The 14,229-nt window shown below is 51.2% G+C and overlaps 1 protein-coding gene and 1 pseudogene across 2 annotated transcripts in view; one reads left to right on the top strand and one right to left on the bottom strand.

The window, feature by feature from the left end:
* Positions 1-12,567, bottom strand: part of LOC309888287 (olfactory receptor 14C36-like) — a gene marked incomplete at both ends in the record, with an annotated part of 96,750 nt that extends 84,183 nt beyond the window's left edge. The window contains one exon of the mRNA XM_082780526.1: positions 11,807-12,567. Within this exon, the coding sequence (XP_082636652.1) occupies positions 11,807-12,567 (761 nt within the window). The remainder of the gene's footprint in view (positions 1-11,806) is intronic.
* On the top strand, positions 4,179-5,120 carry LOC309888152 (olfactory receptor 14C36-like; annotated as a pseudogene). The gene has a single exon. The product of its transcript is annotated as an olfactory receptor 14C36-like (transcript).
* Positions 12,568-14,229: the final 1,662 nt, after the last annotated feature.

The raw sequence follows: 14,229 nt of genomic DNA, 5'->3' as shown, positions 1-14,229 counted from the left end.
AACTGCATCAGCCAGTTCCCTCAGGACCCTGGGATGCAAGTCATCAGGTCGCATAGACTTGTACTTGTGGAGTTCCAGCAGGTGGTCTCAAACATGCACTTCATTTACAGTGGGTGGGACTTTGCACCCCCAGCCTCCATCCATGGGTCCAGGGAAATGAAAGACTTGGGAAGCCTGACTGGCAGAGAAGACTGAGGCAAAGATGTTGTTGAGTCCCTCAGCCTTCTCCATGTCTGTCATTACCAGTTCACCCTTCTCATCCATCACAAGGGGTACACTCTCCTTGGCCTTTCTTTTCTGAGCAGTGTATCTGTAGAATCCCTTCCTATTATTGCTTGCATCCCTTGAGAAGATCAGTTCCATCTGTGCATTGCTTTTCTTATCCCATCCCTGCACACCCGAAACTGAAACATGTGAGAGGGCCTGGGAAAAGGAACCCTGGCTCCATAGAAGCCACTTGGGAAACAAAACTTGTAGGTAGGAAGCATGATATTGTGGAGATGCAAAGCTGATGGGCACATTGTGCAGGATGCTCCTAAAGACCCATATGTCCTTTTCCCTCCTGACTACAATGCTACTTCCTTCTCAGGGATGGGGTAGCCAACAGAGGTGAGACAGATACACTGAGATATTAAATGTCATCAGAAAGCTGATCCCAATAAAATATGGCACAGTCAGGAGCAGCTTGGACAAGAGACTGTAGATGCTAGATGCTACACTAACACTGATTTAAAACAGTCATGTATTGCCGTCACCTTATTTGAACCAGTAATTTTAATCCTTAAAAATAAACGCTACTAAATACTAAACGTTACTCCACCTCTCTGAGAGGAATCCCCTACTCAAAGTATGCACTGAAGCAAAACACAGCCCTTAGCCCCTTTCCCTTACCTTTCCCTTACCTTGACACTCCCGCTTACCCAAATCTCTACCCTAAACACTAACATTAACATGCACTATTTAGCCCTAGAGGAGTTGTTGGCAGGCCTAAAAAAAAAAAACAACTAAAAGACAGGGATTGCCCATACACTTGAGACAGACCTGATAGCCACAGAAGAACACCAAAGATTCCCATTAAACCTGTGTTTATCCTCTAACCTAGAATGGTGAGTCCTAGTCCCTAAAGGACTAGAGAGGGGTCAGCACTACCTCAGGATGTCCTGAAGCAGGAGGAGGAATGTGAATGTGAAGTCACTTCTCTCTTTGCACTTCATAGGACAGCAGTAAGAATGTGTCACAGAAAGGGACTGTGAGGTCACTTGTGTCTGGAGGTGGCAGGTCACCCTTGACTTCTCCCTGGGAGCTGCACTTTTGGGCTGACAGCTGGCAGTGGCCCTGCTAGGCCAGCAGAAGGCAGCTGCTTGGCATGCTGACTGGGGGATCCCCTCTGCCTCCAGAGCCAGGAGGACCCAGACAGAAAGAAGGCCCCAACATGGGTTGTCCTGTCCCTTCTGCTTGAGTCCATGACTGCACAGCAGAAAGCTCAAGGCTTGGCTGTGTGTAGCCAAGAAGCTGCAAGGCCAGCAGCAGGCCCCTGGCTTGGAAGCTGCTGCTGAGGTGACTTGTGTCTGGTTGGCTGAGAGGCTGCAAGAAGCCTGCTGGGTTGGGATGCCTACTTCAGGAGTGGTTTCCAAACCTATTGAGCTTTTTTTGGTAATAGGAAAGAGCAGGAGAAAAAAACTGCCATGAAGCGTGCCCTGGAACTTTGGCACTGGCCATGAGAAGGAAGAAATATCCAGGGGAAAAAGCTGGTCTTGCTGCTGGAGGCTGAAGCAAAGAAGGAATTAAGTACCTCAGCCTTCACCTCCTTTCTTGTCACCAGCTTTCCCCCCACATCCAATAAAGGATGATGATTCTCCTTAATCCTCCTTTATCTGGAGTTTATATATAAATAGTTTTTGTTTCTTTGATATAAATATACAGATGGAGCTCCAGCTGGGCTTTGTCCCTTCTAATTTTCACCTGCACAGCCCCATAACATTCAGGACACAGCTCCAGACAAACTGACAGCTTGCATGATAAGGAAGCACAGAAGAGGTAGAACCTGGCAACCTTCCACATCCTGTGCTTCTGTGACACTGTGCTGCAATTGCATTCAACTGGTTACTCCTGTGTTATCCAAACTTTCCTGCAACTCCTGCTGCTGTTGTCTTGTCAGAGACAGCACAATCACAGAAAGGTTGAACCATCTGTGTAAAGACATTAACACCTGACAGAATGAAACATCAGTGCGGTGCATACAAGCAGTGGTACCTGCTCACCAGGAACCAGGCCAGCTTCCTACAGTGCTGCCTTATGAGGAGCATGGCCACCAAGAAGATCTGAGTTATCATACTCAGCTCAGACCTGGTGTGACACCACACGGACAAGTGCCTACAACTAGCTGGTAAAGAGGTGAAGGTCTGGGAGTCCCTAGGACAGCCTGGTGTAGAGAAGAGCAAGGGTTCTACCAAGGCTGAAAGTCCCAACACTGAGGCCTGACTGAAACTCACTGCCACTGAGGCCTGTGAAGAGACATCTTGATAATGAGCACAAGGTCCTCATTATCTCTGTGCATGCACCCATGGACTAGGCAGGGGTCATACCATTCTCCTGCACATGGCCATGCACATCCCCATCTCCTACTGCCCCACAAAGCGGCCTGAGCAAGGTGTGACTGCTAAGGATCTCCCTTCCAAGGGGCTGGAGGTCAAGGCCTGACCCTTGTGCTTGGTGACACACATCCAACTTGTCCACACATCGGTGTCACCTTCACATTGCCTTTGTCTCCTTGTCCTCACTGCCTCCAGGGTTCTACTCTAACGAGCTCCAAGGGAGGCTGTGTGAGTGCTGGCCCTCAGGGGGACACTGCAGGAAACTTGCCTGGGACTTGGACTTCTGGAGAGATGTCTTCAATTGTGTCTGAGTGCCTGAGGTTCGTGGGCTCATCAGCAAAGCCCCCAGAGGGGTGATTGCAGTGCCTTGGGCTGCTGAGCTGGGCCGGGCTCGTGGGACAGAGAGAGCTCGTGGCAAGAGGGCCTTGGTGCAGAGAGACAGCTGTGCCCAGGAGCAGCTCCTCTGCACAGCACAGCAGGAAAGAGACACAGAGGCACAGACACAGAGAGAAGAAAAGGAGAGAGGGCTTTGAGGCAGTTGGCAGTGGGAAGATTCTGAGAGCTGCCTGCAGGAGAAACCCGCACAGCCCTTGACAAGGTAAGTGCCTGGCTGCAGACCATGCAGCGGCAGGTCCTGGAAGGGTCTCCTGCTGGGTCTTGTTTCTGGGAGGGCAGTGGGCAATGCAGTAGGCTTTGAGAGTCCTGCTGGGTTGCAGTGCAAGGTGAGGAAGTCTGGCAGAAGCCTCTTGGAATGTCATAACCTAGCTACCCCTGTTCAGCCAGGAGTGTTGTGGCCAAGCCTCCTCCAGACACTGCAGGGGATGCAGTTTGAATATTGGGATACCCCAGCTTGTGAATATCCAGCTTAGTCTGAGGGGTGTCCTCCTGGTCTGCAGGCTGCTCCACAGCAGGATGCAGCTCTCTCGTGGCATCCTTGTGCCCTTGCAGCATCCAGGTACCCTAAGGAGGAGACACCTCCGTGTTAAGGCCATGCCTGGATGTGCTGCTGGATGGCTGTCTCTGGGAAGCTGGAGTGAGGCTTCTGCAGCCCTGGTTAGGATGGAAGAGCTGAGATCCTGCTAAGACCCCATGAGACAAGGTGAGGATTCTGTCCTGATGCACTTGGACTCAGGCTTTTCTGCTCTCAGTTTTCTTTTGTTTCTTCTCAGGGAAACATCTGAGTGGGATGGTCCTGCAGCTCAGAGAGGTGACACAGAGCAACTGAGAACAGGACCACTGGGCAGAGCTGCTCTGCTCAGTCTTCACCTAGGCACAGCCCTTTTGCCTCCTGGCAAACACAGGATTTCACCGTGAGTGTGCAAGTAATGTCAGGGAGTTTCAAAATCCAATACCTCAACTAGGATAGGGCAACTAGAATAAAATAAAGTGAGGGAAATAGTTGCAGCTCTGCTTTGCATTCAGCTCAGTTTTTTGCAGCAGTACTTCAAAGCTCATTGATCTGACATTTATCTGAATATGAGTTAGCCAGCCTTTTGTTTTATTTCCAGTTTTCTTCATAGAAGTCTGTTCTAACCTTTTTCTGCCTTCTCCCCTTCAACAGACAAGCAAGTACAAAGTCAGAGAATGCCCAACAGCAGCTCAGTGAGTGAGTTCCTCCTGCTGGCATTCGCAGACACGCGCGAGCTGCAGCTCCTGCACTTCGCGCTCTTCCTGGGCATCTACCTGGCTGCCCTCCTGGGCAACGGCCTCATCCTCAGCGCCGTAGCCTGCCACCACCGCCTCCACACCCCCATGTACTTCTTCCTGCTCAACCTCGCCCTCCTCGACCTGGGCTGCATCTCCACCACTCTGCCCAAAGCCATGGCCAATGCCCTCTGGGACACCAGGGCCATCTCCTATCAAGGATGTGCTGCACAGGTTTTTCTCTTTGTCTTGTTGATGTCATCGGAGTATTTCCTTCTCACCATCATGGCCTATGACCGCTACGTTGCCATCTGCAAGCCCCTGCACTATGGGAGCCTCCTGGGCAGCAGAGCTTGTGCCCAGATGGCAGCAGCTGCCTGAGGCAGTGGCTTTCTCAATGCTGTCCTGCACACGGCCACTATATTTTCCCTGCCCCTCTGCCACGGCAATGCTGTAGACCAGTTCTTCTGTGAAATCCCCCAGATCCTCAAGCTCTCCTGCTCAGATACCTACCTCAGGGAAGTTGGGCCACTTGTGTTTAGTACTTTTTTGGCCTTTGGTTGTTTTGTCTTCATAGTGGTATCTTATGTGCTGGTATTCAGGGCAGTGCTGAGGGTGCCCTCTGTGCAGGACCAGCACAAAGCCTTTTCCACATGCCTCCCGCACCTAGCCGTCATCTCCCTGATGGTCAGCACTGCCATGTTTGCCTACCTAAAGCCTCCCTCCACCTCGTCGCCGTCCCTGGACTTGGTGGTGTCACTTCTGTACTCAATAGTACCTCCGGCAGCGAACCCACTCATCTACAGTATGAGGAACCGGGAACTAAGGGATTCCATCAGGACTCTACTTGAATACACACATCTTCAGCAAATTCACCTATAATACTATGCCTAATATTAGAAATCCTAGTTTTTCTCAGAAATAAAGTAATATCATATCTTCTGTTAATAAATGTCTGTATTATTATTTTCTCTAAGTATTTCACTTTTGAATTAAATAATATTATTTTTAAACCCCTCTAGAATCAATTATTTTCCTATTGAAGACGACTCCCTGTGTAGATAAACCCAATAATAAAGCCATTAGAACTTCACTGGTCTCAGCTGCCATCTCTTCCCATCCCCTCTGGAGCTGGGGGAGAAGCCCCAGCATGCAGGAGGGGCTCAGGATCAAGAGCCCAGCTGCCACATGCAGGAGCAGCCCTGGTGGCCCTTGGGGCTGCCCCTCACTGCCCGCTGGGCTCTGCCTCTCTGCTGCCTTCGGGTCGGGGCTGCTGCTTCCCTGGAGCCATGGCCATGGCCGGCATCAGGACGTGGCTTGTTCCCTGCTGCTCTCTTATGGCTTCCACATTGAACTTCTTTTTTTCTGGGTAAACCCTCAGATCTCGTGTACCTTGGTGACAGTCCTGTCCCCTCTGCAGTGGCATCCCTGCGTCTGCAGCCAGCAGCACGCACTGTGCAGCCCTGGGTCACAGCTGCCTCCCTGATAGCACCACAGTAACAAGAGGGGCTGTTCAGGGCAAACCCAGGCCCTGGACACCTCTTCCAAATGTGCTATCAGGAACACAGCCAAGGGGTTGCTCCCCGCTCTTCTGATTTCTGGGTGTTAGTCATGGAGTGAGGGACACAGGCTGAAAGTCCCAGGGTGGTCCCTGAGGAACCAAGGGCAGCACTAAGAGCTTCCATTATGGCAGAACTTGCCTAAGGAGATGACAACTGATCTTAAATTTATCTGCATGGGACTGCACCCCCTGCAGTGGGGCAGATGCAGATTGCAGCCTGTAGAGGAATCTGGAGCTTCCAGGAGATGTCAGGGGATCTGCAGGGACAATCTGCTCAGTGGGTAGTGATTAGAACCTCCTAAAATGTGTGACCATCCAAAGAAGGGTCTGGTAAAGGAAAAGGGGAATCTGAGGATTCGATGGGCTAAAGGAGGGCTCTGCAATGCCACAAGAGGTGTTGAAGACCCAGCAGGCAAAGGCCCATAAGACTGCAGAGTAACTGAGGATAAGCATTTTGAAGTGCCGTGGGCAAGGTCTGGTGAAGCACTTGCCTGCCCTTTGTACCCTCAGACACACCCCATGGCCCTGCCCAGCACTGCCCTGTGCTGCTGAGCCATCAGGGCAGGTGGAAAGGGGCTCAGCAGCAGAGATCCCCATGGATGTAGGTCTGGTGCCCAGCCTGAGCAGCATGGGCAGGGGGGGAGACCCGCGGGGGTCCCAGGGCACCACAGCCCCTGGCTCTCACAGCAGCACCGCCAGCTTGGGGCCCTGAGGGAGCACAGGGAGGGAAGCAGCAATGGCCAGCCAGGCTAGCACAAACACAGTGCCCTGGGCAAGGCTCTCTGGGAGCAGGGATGGCCCTGGGGAAGAGCAGGACAGCATTGCTGGGCCTGCACTGATGGGGAAAGGGCAAAGGGAAAGCTCTTTGTGCAGGCCCCTGCTCGGGGCAGGCTGCTCTGTGGCTGGGCCAGGCCTCTTGTGCTGGCCTGGGGACTGGGGCTGGCCCTGCGGGGCACAGGCACTGTGTGCTGGGGATCTGCCAGGCAAGAGAGCAGGGCTCCTGCAGCTTCACGGACCTCCATCACCTTGCAGCATACCCAGCCTCCTCCTTGCTCACCTCAACCAGAAACTACACATGCATGAGCTGTCTGCTTCTTCCTCCTCTGAAGGGAGAGGAGGAAACACATCTAGAGAGAGAGGGGAACGAACATATAAACTCACAGAGAGATAGACACTTGAGGAAGGGAAAGGAAATGGAAAATAAAAGAAAAAGAAATTCCTATCCCAAACATGAGGAATATGTAGTAACTCCTCTATTCCCATAAGGAGACCACTGTGCTGCCAGTCTCTGAGAAACTGATACCTTGTCTTGGAAAGATGACCCCAATATATACTGCTGAGCACCATGTTATGTCCCATGTGGCCTGACCAGAGCTCAAGTGCTCAGTCTGGTGTGAGTACACAGAGGAGAGCTCTACAGCCCCAGGGCATGCAGCAGCCCTGACAAAAGGGCACTTCTGTCTCTGCACTTGATAGGGCAGCAGAAGGAACGTTTCACACAAAGGGACTGGGAGGTCACTTGTTTCTGGAGGTTGCAGGTCAGCCCTGACTTCTCCCTGGGATCTGCACTTTTGGGCTGACATCTGGCAGTGGCCCTGCTAGGCCAGCAGAAGGCACCTGCTTGGCATGCTGACTGGGGGATCCCCTCTGCCTCCAGACCCAGGAGGACCCAGACAGAAAGAAGGCCCCCATATGGGTTGTCCTGTCCCTTGTGCTTGAGTCCATGAGTGGACAGCAGCAGGCACAAAGCTTGGCTGTATCTAGCCAAGAAGCTGCAAGGCCAGCACCAGACCCATGGCTTGGAAGGTGCTGGTGAGTATCTATGATGTGACTTTAGCTTCATTTTTCAAGGAACAGCTGGTGAGGGTTGATGAAACGTTGGTGATATGATGGAAATGCTGGGATGAGAGCAAGGTGGTGAACAGAGGTGGGTGTCTGCAGACTTCCAGGAAATAGGACAAAGTGTGGGACAGCATAGGAGAACATGCAGAGGAAAAGACAGAGGTTGCTGTTAAAAAGGGAAGGCCCCAACAGTCCTGACGCTTTGCCTAGAGCTTTTGAGAAAATGAGATATAGTCATTGCAGTGCAGCCTCTTTGCTTCCTTGCAACCCTGCGCAGAGGCAGGGTGGTGTCATACCAGTTTTCCTCTCGTGGCATCACACTGCCCACCACATTCCTCAGACCCCCAGGAAAAGTCCTGAGCCAGACAGGGGGATGCAGGATCTCTCCTCACAGTGGCTGGGGTAAGGCCTTGGGCCTTGTCTTCACCAAAGTCAACCAAGACTTTTCTCAGCACAGTGCTTTGCCTGTCTGTAACCATGGCCTCCAATAATCTGCCCTAAGCAGTCCCTGGGGAGGTATTGTTAGTAACAGCCCTCAGTGGGACCATTAATACTCCAAGTCACTTCAGCTTTTCCTTTTGAGTTTGCTTTTTCGCACACTTGCATCATTCTCCGCTCAGTACCCAAGTTTCATTGACTCAGCACCTAAACATACAATGGAACTCATTAAAACACAGAAACTCCTAAGGAGCCATGTCTCTCCCACCATTTTCTTCAAATATTCAAGACTTGTTCAGCTAATTGGAGAGCTTTCATGTTGTAGTTAAGGGGGAAGATTTCAAGGAGCATCTAATAAAAATCTTTCTTCATTTTAAAGGCTGAATTTTGTTCTGTTTCAGTTTAGAGCATCATTCTCCTGGTTATATTGGTCTAGGGTTTCTCCTTTGAAGCCCTGCTTAGGTGGGAAGAGCAGGGTTTTTCCTATTTCAAAACAAACAACAGGAAATCATGCTGCAATTTAAAAAAAAAAAAAAAAAAAAAAAGTTCAAGTTCCTTATTTTGTTGCCTCCAGTGATGTTTACCTTCCCAAAAGGATGACTGTACATGATGTATTTTACAGTGATTTAAATAACTGTGTTAATATTAATCCATATCATACTAATTCAATGATAAATGATGAGGGTCTTACTAAGGAAAACATTAGACAGACTGCTGAGAGATGGGTGACCTTGAACTCACTGAAACTCCAAGCAGCAACTGGGTCACTGAGAGTGGTCTGAATGATTAAACGGTAAGAGGAGGGCAAACCAGGAGAATGATGGGAAGTGCATAGGTCCAGAGAGGCAGCTGGAAAGAGGACATTCAGCAGGGTCTATGTAATCAAGATGAGTTTTGTGCCTGGAAGATGAGGGAGGGAGCACACCATGATAGAAAAGCGAGGACAATGCAACTACAGGTGAACACCAGTATTTCTTCTCCTGGGATGAATATGCATCCTGAAAAATCACATTTCTTCATGACAGAAATTCCACTTCACATGAGACATTTTACGGAAGGGATTGAATCTTTTGAGCTGATGAGTTGTAGCTTTATCATTCAAGTACTGAAAAAAATACTGGGTATTCTGGCAAAGCTTTGCTGTCTGACCATAAGCAACCAGGGAAAACCTCCAGTGGCCCCGTTGTATTTGAGTCACTTCCCTGGACCAGCAGATGTCAGAAAAGAGCTGCAGGATGCCGGAGCCCTTTGGGAAAATCAGGTGAAGACAGTTGGAGTTCCCAGAGAACCTCCACTGCCAGCAGTGGTCTTTGTCCCTGTAACTGCAGCCCAGTCCAGCACAGGAACACCCCTTCAAAGACAAACCTCTTCTTCAGTGGGTTCCTTGGATTGACCTAGATCTGAAATGGCCACTGGAAACCTGAGATACTCTCCCTTACTTAAACTAGACACTTGAACATCTGTTGATGACCTTCCTGGGTCATCTTTAGCAAACTCAGGCTGAAAAACTCAAGTATAGCATGCTTCAAATGGCTGAGGCAGAACACATCAGCTTGCCACACTTTGCAAATGGCCCCCGTCCAACTAAGGATTTGAAAACGAAAAGCGTGGAATGACCCTGCAGGTCAATGTGCAGAGTAAGGGAAAATCACACATATTGTGCTGGAGTAGCAAAAGGCAAAAAGCATTGTATTGTGCCTCAGAATAATTAAGGAGACCTAATCCAGATCATTCATGAGGAAAAGCAGAGAGAAGGACGTTGATTTTGGCCTAACATGAAGAAGGATGTGCATCACTGGTGAAGGAACCGTCATTTGTGCCATCACCAATGTGAATTACACAAGCACCACTGCACCTAATGGTAACCTGTCCGCCCAGACTTAGTATTCCCACAAAGCAGGGGAGAGGGCACTGACAGCTAAGGGACACATTTGAGTGTGGAAGGTGGGGCCCAGCAGAGACAAGGAGTCAAGGCAGTGGGGTGGGGGAGGCAAAGCAGAATCAGCCCAAGGGGTGGTGCTGCTTGTGAGGACACGTTTGTGGCAACAGCTGGAGTGGGCAGCAGCTGTGCGCAGGCGAGGGGAGGCCAGGAAATGCATGCCAAGAGCGCTCCTGCCAGCAGAGCCAAGGCCAGGGGCACAGCCTGGCCCTGGGCTCTTCCTGACGGCCCTGCAGGTCCTGGCAGGCTTTGGGGAGGGGACAAATGCCCTGGGCCCCCTTCCTGCTCTGCCCAGGCCAGCAAGGGCCCAGTGCGGCCTCCTCTCCCCTGCCCCTGCAGCTCTGGGCTCCCTTGGCGCAGCCCTGGCTCTGCAGCACCAAGCCCTGCTGGGAGCCCTCCCCTGCATGCTGCCATTGCTCCCTGATGCTGCTGTTGCCCTCTGCCGGGCACTGCCCAGCCCAGCCCAGCCCCTGCCCACTTCTCCCCACCTCCCTGCCCTCTCCCCAGCCCACCCCAGCAGCCCAGGCTGGTCTGGCCCCAGGGCAGTGCCCACCGCAGGCTGCTGCAGGGCTCTGGGCACGGCCACCACAGCCCCAGCCCATCGCAAGGCACTGCAGCTGCTGGCACAAAGGCAGCTCTGGACCTCCCCAGCAGCCCCTGCACTCAGGAGATGGAGGTCCGTGAAGCTGCAGGAGCCCTGCTCTTTTGCCTGGCAGATCCCCAGCACACAGTGCCTGTGCCCCACAAGGCCAACCCCACTCCCCAGGCCAGCACAAGAGGCCTGGCCCAGCCACAGATCAGCTGCAGATTCCTCTCCAGCATGCCATTTGCCATCAGACCCAACAGCAGTGGACACTCCCAGGCATGACATAGGCCAATTATTTTTTGCTGAGCCATGGCCAGCCAAGAAGGGAGCTGCCAGTGCAGCACTACACTGAACACTCTGAAATTCTGATCCATGGTGAAGCCCCAAAAAGCAAGAGACCCGTTCATGCAGCAGTTCCTTGGGTATATTCCTTCTACCAACTTTGGAAGAGCTGTGCAAAGAAAGAGGTGCCCCTTTACAGACAATTAGACTGTCAGCAAGATGCATGAGATCTCAGTGGGAGAACACAAGGGAACAATGTGGAAGCCAAAAGACAGCAGCAGTGAAAAGGCCACATCATGCTGCAGGCCATGGCCATGGCTCCAGGGAAGCAGCAGCCCCGACCCGAAGGCAGCAGAGAGGCAGAGCCCAGCGGGCAGTGAGGGGAAGCTCCAAGGGCCACCAGGGCTGCTCCTGCATGTGGCAGCTGGGCTCTTGATCCTGAGCCCCTCCTGCATTCTGGGGCTGCTCCCCCAGCTCCAGAGGAGATGGGAAGAGATGGCAGCTCAGACCAGAGAGGTTCTCATGCAATTTTTATTGTCTATATCTACTGAGGAAGCCTAGTTCTATAGGTAAATTAGATTAACTGATCAAAGTAATTAAAATAATAAACAGGCAGGCTGCTAAGATTAATATTTAACTCAAAATGTTATCATGTGTTTGCTAAACTAGTTCTAAAGTATATTAGAAATGAAAGATTATCTCAACTCTTTTTGGATATGCTAGAAGAATGGATAAATTGATGAGAAGTTTAGTGATGCTTTAACAAATGTTTAAATTGTTTGTTTATAACATCCTTCAATTCCTGGTTCCTCATGCTGTAGATGAGGGGGTTCACTGCTGGAGGCACCACTGAGTATAAAAATGACACCACCAGGTCCAGGGATGGGAATGAGTCTGAAGGGTGCCTCAGGGAGGCAGACGTGCCAGTGCTGACAAAGAGGGAGACCACAGCCAGGTGAGGGAGGCACGTGGAAAAGGCTTTGTGCCGGCCCTGCTCAGAGGGCATCCTCAGCACTGCCCTGAAGATCTGCACATAGGACACCACAATGAAAACAAAACAACCAAGGACTAAAGAAACACTAAACACAAGTGCCCCGACTTCCCTGAGGTAGGCATGTGAGCAGGAGAGCTTGAGGATCTGGGGGATTTCACAGAAGAACTGGTCCACAGCATTGCCTTGGCAGAGGGGCAGGGAAAATGTGTTGGCCGTGTGCAGGACAGCATTGAGAAAGCCACTGCCCCAGGCAGCTGCTGCCATCTGGGCACAAGCTCTGCTGCCCAGGAGGCTCCCATAGTGCAGGGGCTTGCAGATGGCAACGTAGCGGTCATAGGCCATGATGGTGAGAAGATAAAATTCTGATGCAATCAAGAAGACAAAGAGAAAGACCTGTGCAGCACATCCTTGATAGGAGATGGCCCTGGTGTCCCAGAGGGCATTGGCCATGGCTTTGGGCAGAGTGGTGGAGATGCAGCCCACGTCGAGGAGGGCGAGGTTGAGCAGGAAGAAGTACATGGGCGTGTGGAGGCGGTGGTGGCAGGCTACGGCGCTGAGGATGAGGCCGTTGCCCAGGAGGGCAGCCAGGTAGATGCCCAGGAAGAGCGCGAAGTGCAGGAGCTGCAGCTCGCGTGTGTCTGCGAATGCCAGCAGGAGGAACTCACTCACTGAGCTGATGTTGGACATTTGGTGGTTCTGGCCATGGGTTACTGCCAAGGATGAAAAAAGCTTTAATAAATAAGAAGACATACCTGAGATAAAGTTCTTACAGTTCTCACATAACTGCCCTGAAAACCCTTTCAGTCAGGCATTTACCAGCTCCCTTTCATATGCTCTTCTTGATGCTGCCTGAGGGTGTCCTTGGGAGCAAGGGACCCTGCTCTGGGCAAGGAGTCAGTCCTGACCCACAACCAGAGGTAAAGAGGAAGATGGGGTATTCTCAGATTAAATCAGCTGATTATAAAGAGCTTTTCAATTTTGTTGCTCTCAATTAACGCATCTGCAGAGCAGGGCTGCGGGGATTTATTTTTGTATTTTCTGTTTAACTGCCTACCCGACCCTGTTTTCTAAGGCATAAATCCTGGGCATTTCAAATGAAAACTTGTGGAGCCTCAGATGAAAGAGTCCCTTCAGAGTTTCATTTAGAGACAATTTTGAGCCATGCTTAGGCTCATTTGGCCTGTGCTGGCATTTATTGAGCTACAGAAGTATTGCACTCGGAGGTTCATAGAGACATGGTGTCATAGATTATCCCAGGTTGGAAGGGGCCCACAAGGATATTCAAATCCAACCCCTGAATCTATACATGAAAACCCCAAAACTTGCCTATATCTGAGGGGTTTGCCCAAATATTTCTTGAATTCGGACAGCCTCAGCGCTGTGACCACTTCCCTGTGGTACCTGTTCCAGTGCCTAAGGAACATAGACACTGCTGCCTGCCCATGTCCTGGCTGGGAACTTGTTTCTCTCTCCCCAAATCTCTTCCCTGTCCAAGGCCAACAGACCCCATCCCACAAGCTGTGTGCTCAGACTCACTCAGATTCAACGCCACTGCAAGTATCTGAAAGCACAGAAACTACAAAAGCCTTCCTCTTCAGATAATCCAAGCCTCAGTCTTCCTCTGGAAAAAATCCTTTTATAAATGCCATTCCCTACAGCATCTTCTAGTCCACATTAAATGTAGAATAATGCAGAGCCTCACGGTGTCAAGAGCCTGCAGATGTGTCCTGCCACACGCTGCCCTCTGTTGTTGCGCTCCTCAGTGCCTCCAAGCCCTCTCTCCTTCTCTCCTCTCTGTGTGCCAGCTGCGGTCAGAGCCCCCAGCCCTGCTGCGCTGTGCAGAGGAGCTGCTCCTGGGCACAGCTGTCTCTCTGCACCACGGCCCTCTTGCCAGGAGCTCTGCTTGGGCCCAGGAGCCCAGCCCAGCTCAGCAGCACAGCACCCGACCATGGCATGGCTTGCTCTGTGCCCTTGGGCTCCCTCGAGATGTCCCCAAGGCCTCAGAGCTGACAACTCCCGAACGCAGCAGGGTCTCTGCTGGGGTGTGCTGATTGTGGCAGACCAAAGTCATCACCGAATGCTCTTCTCTGAAGAAAGGGAAGATACATTTTAGAAGTGTGATTTGTGCTATTAGAGTGTGTTTGTCAAACATGAGAACCAATGATTCCTTAACCCCTATTTTGTTCCTGTTGTATTGCAGGATACCTCGGCCATGACAGGCATGGATAATTTCACGTCTCTGAAATTCCTTCACTGTTCCGTTTAGGAACTGGGGAAGAAACTGCTTGGAAATTTTTATCCCAACAAGACAGAGGGGACCAGAGTGCTCTAAAAGGGTTTCCATAAGGA

The sequence above is a fragment of the Aythya marila genome (assembly GCF_965140915.1).
Source record: "Aythya marila genome assembly, chromosome: 28".
Taxonomy (NCBI): domain Eukaryota; kingdom Metazoa; phylum Chordata; class Aves; order Anseriformes; family Anatidae; genus Aythya; species Aythya marila.
Note: the sequence above shows the minus strand (reverse complement) of the source record. Positions and strands in the feature narration are given on the sequence as shown.